The sequence below is a fragment of the Urocampus carinirostris genome, chromosome 19 (genome assembly GCF_059441175.1).
Source record: "Urocampus carinirostris isolate Australia breed hairy pipefish chromosome 19, RoL_Ucar_1.0, whole genome shotgun sequence".
Classification (NCBI taxonomy): domain Eukaryota; kingdom Metazoa; phylum Chordata; class Actinopteri; order Syngnathiformes; family Syngnathidae; genus Urocampus; species Urocampus carinirostris.
In genome coordinates, this window is record NC_142367.1 from 11,078,584 (window position 1) to 11,091,264 (window position 12,681).

At 39.1% G+C, this 12,681-nt stretch overlaps 1 protein-coding gene across 12 annotated transcripts in view; it reads right to left on the reverse strand.

Annotated features, from left to right (window-relative positions):
- Window positions 1-12,681, reverse strand: part of LOC148347284 (ankyrin-3-like) — a 77,646-nt gene that overhangs the window by 56,670 nt on the left and 8,295 nt on the right. For 9 of the 12 annotated variants that reach the window (XM_088323917.1, XM_088323918.1, XM_088323916.1 and 6 more), the window contains exons 2-15: window positions 11,569-11,670; window positions 11,360-11,458; window positions 11,174-11,272; window positions 10,314-10,412; window positions 9,451-9,636; window positions 9,249-9,272; window positions 8,068-8,166; window positions 7,194-7,292; window positions 5,000-5,098; window positions 4,735-4,932; window positions 2,978-3,076; window positions 2,021-2,119; window positions 1,535-1,633; window positions 219-416 (exon numbers count right to left, since the gene is read on the reverse strand). In XM_088323917.1, coding sequence (XP_088180043.1) covers window positions 219-416; window positions 1,535-1,633; window positions 2,021-2,119; window positions 2,978-3,076; window positions 4,735-4,932; window positions 5,000-5,098; window positions 7,194-7,292; window positions 8,068-8,166; window positions 9,249-9,272; window positions 9,451-9,636; window positions 10,314-10,412; window positions 11,174-11,272; window positions 11,360-11,458; window positions 11,569-11,670 — 1,599 coding nt within the window. The remainder of the gene's footprint in view (window positions 1-218; window positions 417-1,534; window positions 1,634-2,020; window positions 2,120-2,977; window positions 3,077-4,734; window positions 4,933-4,999; window positions 5,099-7,193; window positions 7,293-8,067; window positions 8,167-9,248; window positions 9,273-9,450; window positions 9,637-10,313; window positions 10,413-11,173; window positions 11,273-11,359; window positions 11,459-11,568; window positions 11,671-12,681) is intronic. The other 3 variants (XM_088323925.1, XM_088323926.1, XM_088323924.1) reach the window with 1 other exon arrangement.

Genomic DNA, 12,681 nt, shown 5'->3' on the forward strand with positions numbered 1-12,681 from the left:
ACAAAATACCAAGTTACAAATACATAACTAAATATATACATATAAACAAGCAAATGAATAAATCATTTAATTAAAGTAGTTTAACATAATTCATCAATAATAAAATAAAATCAAAAATACCACATAAAAAAATAAACAAGCCAGTTTTAATCAATGCTGTTGAAATAAAATATATGATCTAATCTATGTAAACAATTTTGACTATTCATTGCATTCACCTTGGTAGTGATGTTGAGACAGGCTCCTGAGTCTAACAGCGCTGCTGCCACATCTCGATGCCCTTCCCGGGCGGCGAGATGCAGGGGCGTGTACCCAGAACTGGTGGTGTTGTCGGGTGAAGCTTCGTTGGCAAGCAGCAGTTGTACAATGTCCATCTTGCCCAGACGACTAGAAATGTGCAACGGAGTCTGCTCGTCCTGAAAAACGCGGAAAAACAACGTCAAAGGACAACTTTCTAATTTTATCCTTGCCAGAAAGAGGAGCCATCAATTCGACTTCATTTTTTTCTTCTGTGGTCAACATTACCACAACATATGTTTTGGGAGAGCCTTTGAAGACAGAAGCTTTTCACTCTGCAGTGGACATTTATAAAAATAGACACAGTCTCAACACTAATTGGCCACAAGCTGTACACTGGACACCTGGGATACGGCATCACCACCTTATGACATTTTCACTTTACGGTGTGGAATAAGATATTTTTTTGGACACTCTTACGGGAACTTTTTCTCACTGTACGACATCTCTAAGGTGCCTGTGTGCTTTTGGTCGACTTCATGAAAATCGCTTGTCTGCTATTGGTTTGCGTCATAATATTATTAAAAATGCAGATATTCTGTTGTATGAACTACTTCCCACTATGTCTTCTCTCTCTCTGTTTAGTTTAGAATCTTGTGTGCACACAAAGACTTGGCACGTCAGCAACACAATACTGTATTTTTTTCCTATATTTTAGCTATGGGTCACAAGGCTTGCAGTGATGCTTAAGTGAGAGGCAAAAACATGATAACATGGAAACCAAGCTGGCGATTATCAACAAATAAACTACCCTTACTAAGTTGCATGGGCATAACCACTAAACGAAAGGAGGGGCCTAAAACAAAGACATTTTCTAATGGCATGACAATCGTGGAAGCTTCAAAATACTGTTTCTAAATGTCCAGTACTCTATTAAAACTCTTTCTGTCTTTTTTTGAAAATATCTCATGTTTCAATGTGGGCACATGTGGCTTATAGTCAGGTGCAGCTTATGTACTTAGAAATGTTTTTTTCCTTTAAAAATCTTGGAAGCGATGTGCAGGGGCGTACTGGATTTGGCTTTTAGTCAGGTGCACTTTATGGTCCAAATTTTACAGCACATGTAAATTAAACATGTGTTATATAGTACTATGTGCTATTTTGTTATATTGATGCTTTCATCTGGGGTACCAACATTTCTATAGGTTCCTATCCCCCGCTTTACTATCACCACATCAAAATGGATAATTGTGGTATCCTGAGGTTCTTCGGTATTTATATAACACACACATACTACCTTAGCCTTGGCATCGACTCGTGCTCCATTCATGACCAAATATCGCACCACATTTGATTGTCCCGCCCTCGCAGCCATGTGAAGTGCAGTTTCCCCTCTCTGAAAAACACACAAGTGTGCAAACACACAAAAATACTTAGCTATGCATGTATAAACAGACACAAACAATAGTTGAAAATCCATAGTCAAACTTTTCAGCAGTGTAATAGCCAAGCCCTTCATCGAAAAGTCACAATATTTTGTTTTAAAATTCCCGTTGCCCAAGTAACCACAGACACTGTGTGGGAAAAGAACATACTTGAGGTTGATGAGCTAACTGTGAACAACTTTCCCCCCCCTTTTTTTTCTCGCTTTTCCCCTCCTGGCCCGAGAGACCGGACGGGAAGTTTACGGCGTTGCCAGGTCAGAGGTAAACATCACATGGGATCGATCTACCATGCGGCGTGAATGAATTTCCCACGTTAATTTGCTTTTGGTTGGACTCACCACATTGCTGGTGTTGGGTGAGGCGCCGTGGTTGATGAGCTGATGGACAATATTTTCATGTCCCATAAATGCCGCCACATGGATAGGGGTCAGGCCGGACTACGAGTGATGGGGGGGGACAAAATGCAAAGCACAATTTGTTAGAGATTCAGGATAACTGTATTTTTTCATACCGAAACAACCGTAAACGATACTGACGTAATATACATTGCTATGTTTGTATACATTTTCTGATATAATTAATCAAATGTGATCCGTCATATCAAATTGTATTGCATCATTTTACTAGCTATAAGTGGAAAGACCCCACAACCCTAGTAAAGACAAGCGGTTTGGAAATTAAATGAATAATTGAATTTAATCAGATTTTGGGGATTTTTTTTTCCTTTTTAAATACAAAATAAACTATATAAAAAAGTAAAAAAAAAAGAATAAATTCTGATTATTTTCACTTATTTTTCTAGTGAAAAAAGGGAAAAAATATCTATAGAATAAACAGAATAAATCTATAAAATGAGCAAATCATGTTATATGACAAAACATTTAAAGTAGCTAATGCAAACTTTAAATAAAACATACTTAAGATTGGCTAAACAACATGGCATTCCAGAAAATGTGGCTAATTCTAATATACATATTTTTTTAACCAAATATCAAGTTCAAAATATTTAAAATACATAAATATATACATTTTTTTTGCACTAATAAAAAAAACTAACACAGAATAAATACAATACTTAATATTGTTGTCATGTGTGTAAATAATTATCATTTATTCGTCTTTTTTGGGGGGGACCAATTACCAAGATCTCATATTTTACTATTGTCTGTCTGATAAATATCGTGCATCCCTATAATTTGTAATTGTAGAATTGTCTCCACCCCAAACTCAAAATCTCATATCATATACTATATCCTGATACTTTAGTCCAAAAGCCATGAAGATGTGAAAAGTACCTCAGTGACGGCCTGTATGGAAGCGCCGTGTTTGAGCAGGAGCTCCATCACCTTGACGCGGTTTTTCTTACAGGCGATATGCAGCGGCGTGAAACCATTCTACAAGAGGACAAAGGCAATTTCAAACAGCGAAGAGAGCCTACACATCTGGAATGCCGGATGGAAAAATCCAGGCAGCACTCGACTTTTTTCTCTCCCCGGACAAGAAGCACGCGTGGAAAAAATTCCTTCAAGTTTGCTCTCTCCCTCGTCTCTCCTTCCTGCTGCAAGTAGCTCGATCTGATGACTTCATGCCACTTTTTCCCCCTCGTCTCCTCAGCAGGCTCTTTCACCACACCCTGACTTCTCTCATTACACAACCAGCGTGGCTGTGTCGTTCAGGGACGAAAACACTATTAAGGTTCCTCCACCATTAAAAATTGATAATTTGAGAAGTTGATGAGAACTAGCGTCACTTTCACAGTTAGCTAACCGGCTCAGCAACTAGATTAGCATCTAGCGCCCTTATAAATACATCCAAAATAGGCTTTAGTTTGATCATCTAAAAATGGAACTTGGTTGGTTACTTACGATCAATGAAACTTTTATTGTGGTCTCCTGTATTCATACTGTTAATCATAATTCAAATAGAAAAAAGAATCAAATAAATATTGGAAAAACTGCAGAGGAAACATCTCAGCTGTTCTATGAGAACAGCATTTGCAAAACAAAACCATAACAGAGCGACACTCCTTATATTGTTTAGGATTGCACTATTTTATATTTTTGGTTTGTTTTATTTAAAATAAACTATAATAAAGAGTTTGGCGCAGCTCATCAGTAAGTATCAAGCTTCTGGAAATGATTTATGATAGATCACCATTAGATGGCAGGAGTGGTTTTGATCAGCTCTTTGTCCACATATCGAGAAAGCCCCACTTCCTAGTCTCGCATCCTGTATCCAACAATTGAAATTTGTAGGAAACCCATATGGCAGGTATTGTGTGATATTGTGAAATTGTGTCATCACGGCATCAGATACATTAGGTTCTGAAAGGTTTTTCCAAAGTTTTTGCATCACTTATACGTTTAGTGTTCCTACATTAAAATGTTATTTTTCAAGCAAAATGCTCTTGTGTTGTTGGAAAGCATAGTTTTGATACTGGAAGTATCACATATCACCCCAAAAAAAGCATCGAAGGGAAAGTTCTTCTTGAATGCATCCTTTCACAAAAAGACTATTTTCTCGTGAGTTTTCCTGGAAACAAGTATTTTAACGAAACTTAGCAATGGGCAACGGTTGTTTACTAAACAATGGCAAAAGCTAGAAACATAGTTTTGTTTCCTCCTGAAGGACGAGGATTGAAGCTTTCTTTTGATTGGGGCGGCATTAGCTCAGGAGGTAGAGCGCTCGTCTTGGGATCAAGAGATCGCAGGTTCGAATCCCGGCTCCTCCGTGTTACATGTTGAAGTGTCCTTGGGTAATACACTGAACCCCTAATAAGCAGGTTGGCATGGCCGCTATTGGTGTGTGAGTGTGTGTGAATGGGTAAATGTGAAGCACATTGTAAAGCGCTTTGACTTGAAAAGAGCTATAGAAATGCAGATCATTTAATGTATCCAATGCCAAACTTTCTGTATGCCTTCAAAAATTAGTCAAAATGGCAAAAATTGACTTGCACTGGCTATTCTCATTTAAGAGAATCGCCCGGCATTGAATGAGTTAAAAATAAATTCTCAAAAATGTCTGTAACAAGTAACACATTTTGCTAACTCACCAGCGCCTTGGCATTGGGGTTGGCCTTTTTGTCCACGATGACCTTGGCCACCTTATAGTGGCCGCAGTGGGCGGCAACGTGCAACGCGGTCAGGTAGTCGTTGGTCACGTCGTCAACTGGAGCATCGTGGTGCAGCAGCAGTTGCACACAGTTGAGGTGGTCGCCCTGCGTGGCCATGTGAAGTGGCGACAGACCGTTCTAGACGGGATACTTCCGTCAGCACAAATGTTAACAGGGAAAGAATAGCATGACCCAGGTCGGTTACCTTGGTCTTGGAGAGGATGGGAGCGCCTCGGCTGAGCAACATCTCCACCACCTGCTCATGGCCACTGCGTGCTCCGCAGTGCAGCGGCGTCAGACCGTCCTAAAGCATTAAACGCACCATTAGTAACAAAGAAATCAGAGAATGCATTTTGTTTGAACATGGCACAAGTGTCTTTTTTGATGGGCATATATATACATATACATATACCTGTATACATATACATATTATATATATATATATATATATATATATATATATATATATATATATATGTATATATATCATCTCATCTCATCTCATCTCATTAGCTACACCGCTTATCCTCAGTAGGGTCGCGGGGGTGCTGGAGCCCATCCCAGCAATCATCGGGCAGTGGGCAGGGGACACCCTGAACTGGTTGCCAGCCAATCGCAGGGCACACAGGGACAGACAACTCGCTCGCTCATTCACACCTAGGGACAATTTGGACCGGCCAATCCACCTGAGATGCATGTTTTTGGAATGTGGCAGGAAACCGGAGTGCCCGGAGGAAACCCACGCAAGCACGGGGAGAACATAGGTAGGCTGGTAGCTGGATTTGAACCCACACGGGAGGTTCCCAAGACCTTAGAACTGTGCCGCACACGAGCTTACCACTGCGCCGCCGTGCTGGCCATATATATATGGCAAATAAGCAAGCTCAACAACGACCATCCCATTCTCATTCTTCTCCTTTTTATGTTGGCCGCGGACCTAAAAGACCTTCCCCTTTTTCTGTTCAAAGACTCTCCCTCCTTGTGTTTCCACTGAACTATCGGGCTATGTACACTTTTATTTCGTCAGGACCACCGTTTTTCCTTCTATTTTTCCATCACGATAGGCAGAACTAAACAGACGCATTTCACCCCAGTTTAAAGAATTAGGCCTTTGGTATGGGTGGAATGACTGCGTCCCCTGATGGACAGGTCCTGGACGTACCCATGTCTCCCCACAGAGACCACAAATCTGCAGGGGTTGACAATACAGTCTGATAACAAAAAGTTTTTGAGTATAATTAAAATATTCAAAGCTAAGTATTGATGAAACGATTTCCCTATAATTCGTAAATGTGCGGTTTTGGGGGACATTTTTCCATGCAGATTCACTCTGCTAAATTTCCGCCCATTATCTTAAAAAACAATTATTAATGAGGGCACATTGACCCACCGTCAAATGTCTCCCTATCGGGAGAAAGATGGCACCTTTGAGGAAGATGACACCAATCCCGGAAAAAAGGAATCACGCCCAAAAGGCGTGATTTTATTCCAGCGTCACTGCCCCTTTAAAAAGAGATTTCGACCCCAATTCGCTCTCTTTTCTTCCTGGACTTCCTGCACGCTAGCCGCACAAACCGCATTACGGCCTTCCATTGGAACGCGGGGCTTATGCTGTGACACCTCAGAGCACGAAAGAAACTCAACTACAGACTGAATAAAATAAACTTCAAACTTCATACTGTTGGTATGTTGGTAGGGAAAGTATTAATTTTCTGTACAAAGGAATCCCCCCTGAATTGATTAGCATTAGGGAGGGGACATTTTGGTTTCTTTTTGCAAAAAAACTCAACCTTTTTACCTGACTATTTGACAGCGTACTTTGCGTTTTCCTTCTCTTGTTTTTTGTTGATTACAAGAATAAATCATTTGTTTTATATAACTGATTTCTTGGTTCCATCTCTCTCTGGATTATTAATTCATATAAGAATTACAAGAACTCAAAGTGATAACTTAATTAAAATTCTATTAATTTATATTGAGTTTTTAATTATTATCATTATTATTATTAATTATTTTCAATTCTAATTATATTAATTTAAATTTAAAAAATAACTACAGGTTCATTGCTTTGCGGAGTTTGAATTAATTTGTCTTTATCGTCATTGATATCAATGTATAATGCATTCTGTTCTGAGTGGACAGCAGTAGCACACAGCAAATACTATCATGGGGGCAGGCTAGGGAAGGCTTTGTGTATTGGGGGGGTGTGACAGCGGCCGGGCACACAAGTCAATGTGTCCAAAACAAACTGCCAAGCACAGCTAACTGCTTCAAACAGACTCAGAGGAAAGTCAGAAGAGCACAAAAAACAGTGATCACAGGCAGGTGCTGCGTGGATTATCATCAGGTTCGGGAAGCGACAGAGGCGGCGTCAGGATGTTCTACAATAATATACAGACCTTGGTACGAGCGTCGATCTTGGCTCCTCGCTCCACCAGGAGGCGGACCATATTGCCGTTCCCGCGCTTGGAGGCCACATGCAGTGGCGTGATGTCGTTCTAGACAAACAGTAAAATATTACATAAAATCCTTCCATCCATTCAGCTACATCAAAGTGAAAAAGTGATAATGGCTGAGTATGTACATTGTAGGTATATTGTAAGCGATGATTCAAAGAAAAATAATTATCAAGAAGCACTTGGACGACAAACGTCAGGAGTCTAACAGAAAAAATAAAACTTTTAGACATCACAATATTCTTCGAATATTAGAAAGTCCGTTAACTTGACTGGTCTTGAACGCATCACGGGTCCATCATAGAAGGCAATTGGTTGCTTTGCTTTGGGATAGAGTGTGATTTTTGTCATTTCATGTTAGAATAGTCTCAAAAACCACTTATTTTATTAGAAAAAAATCTTAACCCAATAACATAAGGTTTTGCTCACTTAATGTATATTTATTTTTATTTTAAGATATTTTACATAGTTTGTCAAAAATGAAAATGCTAAATCATACTTTTTATTTGTAAAATTATCTTATTCGGCATTATTTATATTCAGTGCCGTTGACGGGTACAAACGTCATAAATCAAATTTAACTTGGGGATTGTCTGACCGTATTTTTTTGGGTTGATTTCAAAGCAGAAAAAAATGTTCATCTTAATAACAGCCATCTAATTTAGAGTCTTAGATTACACAAAAATAGTTACATCTCCAAGGATATCCTATTTTGTACTAACAGGACGACAGACAAATATGCGACATATATGTCCTTCAGTAGAGTGACGGCGACAGCTGGCACATATTCATGCCGTGTGTGCGCGCGCAAACTAACCCGCGCTTTGAAGTCGACTGCAGCGCCTCTGTTGAGCAGCAGCGTGGCCACGTTGATGTTGCCGTAGTGAGCAGCAATGTGGAGAGGTGTGAAGCCACTCTGCAGTGCACAAAAAAAGACAATTAAAACAAAGTGTCAGGAAGGTTTTTGCTGTGAAAGCAGAGAACGATGGGATGCAAAGCTGCAGTAGCACAGGAATATATGTATTCATTTTTTACACAAAAAAACTGCATGCAACTGCAAAACAAGAGCAGTTTTTAATATTTGCTAACAGCTGATGATAAAACTACAAATATCCCATAAATAAAGACTTGCTGATAAGCATGCATTTGCCACAAACCGTGAAGCTACATTAAAAACAAGGAAAACACATAACACTTAATGGACACCAATGCAAAATGAAAAATAGATCTGCTAGCCTAGCAATTCAGTCACAGTATCATTATATTGGACTATTCTGACTAATCAAGAAAATGTGTTTCCATAAAGAAATGCAATTCCTGCAAAAAAAAGATGTAAGCAAGTAACTTTCTTGGGTTTTTGCAAAATACCAAGACCAAGTCTAACATGTCATAGTGCAGATATACTGTAGCGCCACCCTACAAAATAGTTCATTATATTACATTGTTGACACCGCACATATTTTGTACATGTGAGCACACATTTGAAAAACCCTAAAGAAACAATCCACAATGAAATATATTACACAACATGAACACTTTTTTGCTTGTGCAAAAATAACAAAAGCAATGGGTTCTTATTATTTTTGTTGTTTTTTTGGTATATTTTGGGGAACAAGAGACAAATTGATGATTTTTTTTTTCATACAGCAATATTTTTGTTGTTGTAATATACAAATTATGTATTCATTTTAAGGTTATTTTAAACAACAAAAACTATTTTTGTTTGAGCAAAACAACCACAGAAAATGGGTCAATTAACCCGATTAAGTAGAGGATCAGTCCAAACTATTTTTGACCCCAGAGTTTCTATAAAACACATACACGCAAGCACACACACTCACACACATTGTAGATGTCCACAGTGTAAATGAGATGCAGACTTCAAAGTGAAACAGCAAAAGCTTTCATGCTAGCATTTAGTGTCTGTGCTAGCAGCCTGAAGGCTTTGCGATGAAACAATGAGGAGAGAGGAAGAGTAGAGTAAGAGAATGCATGTACCTCCGTTGTTCTATTCACCATCATCTAGAAAGACAAGGTCAAACAGGGACAGGGCGAGAAAGAATGCAGTGTGGTTAGAGTACCACAGGCAACAGCGACACCATGACGGCACTAAACGGGATGATGAGCACGAAATGACTAATAAGGTGAGGACCGGACACCCCACAATGCCAGGGTAGTAGGGCATCTTATGGTGGCCTACCTTGGACTCTACATCGGCGTTGTGGTCGCTTTGGAGGAGGAGGGCGGCGGCTTTGGTGTCGTCCTTCCTGGCGGCGATGTGTAGCGCAGGGAGCCGCACTTTGCCCTTGGTGTCGTTCTCCAGGAGCAGTGACACCACCTGGTCATGGCCCTGCTGCAGCGCCACTGCTAGCGGCGTGAAGCCGTCCTGCCGAAAAGGGAAACAAACAGGATTATGATATAGGAGTGTTATCTTGGGCTAGAGTATTGTGCTCGGTGTCAAGAGTAACGTGTTACAAAGGAACGCAAATACTCTTCTTGGTAATGAGTACTGTAATGCTTTACGGATAAAATGTTGTAACTCAGCTGACGGTACAATATGAGGCATTACCCCACTACTTACAAAGGGCAGATCATTAGTGACAACGTTGTCTCATCGCTTCCTGTCACTCTAAAACATCATTCATCAACAGCAAGTTTATTTATACCTTCATAGCTCACCTAATTACAGTTACAGTGCTGCTCTCAAACACAAAATATAAGGACACTGAATTTTTCATCTTGAAGATAGTCGCATCCAAGCCATATTTACAAGGATAAAACAAAATACTGATATCGGGGGGGCAGTTTATATGAGCATAATTGGTTGTGGGCCTCCAGTAGCAAATGGTAAACAGTGTGTCGAGAGGGGGGCGTGGCTTATCGAGGAACAACAAATAAACTCAATCAACGGAGAAAATGTGAGAACATAATTTGTAATAATAGTTTGCTGGATTTTGGTCTTTTTATTTGTAAGAATTACATACACCATGCCTGGATAAAAAATCTTCAAGTGGTCTGAAGTTAGAATGGATACAGTTATGGAGTGACTTTTTAAATATTGACCTCTGTAGCAATGCTTTGACTGGCCCCGTTTTCCAGAAGGTAATGCACCACGTCCAGGTGATTCTCCTGAGCCGCCATGTAAAGTGGTGTGAAGCCATTCTGGGTAAAGGAAATCATACCTTTTATTTGTCATATTAAATCAAACCAAACAAACAAAAAAAAAATCACAAAATAATTTTGAATTGACTTATTTTAGGAGTGACGGCCTCTGACATATAATTAATAAATAAATAAACAAATAAATACATGATTGAATAAAAAACAACAACATCAATCGATCCATCAATATACGCAAATCCAATGAAGAAAATAAAAAAGAAGCACATTCTAAAATGTAAAATATTATTGACTTTTATAATAAAACCGTTTAATGTGAATCACCACTTAATTGGTCTATTCATTAGTTCAGCTTTGAAGCCCTTGTGTGTAATATTCGTCTAGTGCCAATGAAAACCATTGCCAGGAGCACAGCATAAAAGCAAGATGCCAGACAAACATGCCAGAGACTTCTAGGTAGGGATTCCGCTAAGCAAAAGAAATACAAAATTTCCAACGTATGTTTTTTATTTATGTAACAAATAACATTGGTATGACAGTTTATGTATGTTTGCATAATATCAAAATCAAAGTTTGCTTGTTTTTTACTGAATAAAAGTTTTTGTAACAACAAGAGGCACAAAATACACCCTCCCAATAAGAAAAAAAAGAAAAGAAAAGAATATCATCCCAAATAATGAAATTATTTATAGAGAAGGCCTGAATGTAATTCTATTTAATTAATTGGTCAATTCATTATAAAAATGTATTTTAAAAACATGAGAACAAGACAGCAAATGTTTTTGTTTTTTTCTGCCATTTACCTGCGACTGTGCGTTGATGTTGGCGTTGTGCGTGACCAACTCCTTCACCACTTCCATCTGGCCAGCCAGAGAGGCGATGTGCAGCGCTGTATTGCCTTTCTGTGCCGCGGGGGCAAAAGAAAAAAGACAAAGATAAATATTGTTTGGAAACGGCCAGACCGTGTATGTTTTATGAATGGGACGTACCTTGGTGGCAGCATCCACGTTGGCGCCATGCTGAAGGAGCTCGGCCACAACTTCCACGTGGCCCTCCTTGGAGGCCAAGTGCAACGCGTTGAGGCCATTCTGGTGACACACGGTCAACATTTGTTGAATTCCCAGAATCCCAAATATTCTCCACAACTCTTCTGTTATGGAACCTCTGCTTGAATTTAGAAATGGTTTTAAATACATACCTGATTACAAATGTTGATGTCCACGCCATTCTTCAAGTAGTCCAAGGCCTTCTCTAAGTTGCCAGCGCGAGCGGCTCGTAGGTAACAAGCATTTACGTCCGTCTGTAAAAAAATTAGTGGCAATTAAACATTTTTTGCACAATGAGGAAAAAATGTTGTGCAGATTAACAAACTAATTTACAAGCTTTCTCTGTGGAAAATATTTAATTGTCATACTATTCTTCCATAAAAAAGAAAGTTTTAACTAAAGTTGAGTAAAAAAAACAGATTGGCCAACTATGGCTTCAACAATCAATTATTTTGTTGTGGCAAAAAGAAAGAAAAAAACTATTTCAAACTTAGGTACATCAGCTGATGACTGTCTAATTAAATTGATGACTTTTGTTTCAATTTAACATGTTGCTAAAGCTACGAGCTGTCGCCATTTTTCCCTGTTTGTTTTGGATGGACACATTGACTTGTGCATTCGCCCCGCTCTTTGACTGACAGCATACACCATCCGATCACAGTCGGGCACATATGAACTGTTAAAATCTAGGCTTAAAACACACTTCTATTCTATAGCACATGAATAACATACCAGACTGGATGTCAGCTCTTTAACACCTTTACTGCCCTTTACGGCCCAGATCCGGCCCATGGGCTGTATGTTTGATATATTTGTTTTACAGCATGCTGGTTGTGACTCTAGCTATGATAAACATTGCATTTGCCTAATGTAGTTTTTCAGCAGTATTGGCATATTTACTTGTATTAATTATTTTATTTGAATGGCAACATTTTTATCTTCATTACGATTTTTGAGAAGGGACTGCACAATACACAAAGAGGTAAGTATTAGTTTCAGGAGCGAGCAGCAGCAAGTCAACTGCAGGAGAGAGAGTGGGAAAGGTGAGAGGAGAGAGAGTGGGAAAGGTGAGATGGCACAACATTCATTTGGACAGGTAACTTAAAATTAGTTTTACCTGGTTATATCAGTATCAGAAATTATTTTCCCCCCATTTTATTAACACTCCACTTATTGAAACATGAATATTTTGTTTGTTTGTTTGTACATGATTCAATTATTTGTTTGTTTGTACATGATTCAAATTGAATCTTTTCTTCCGGCGC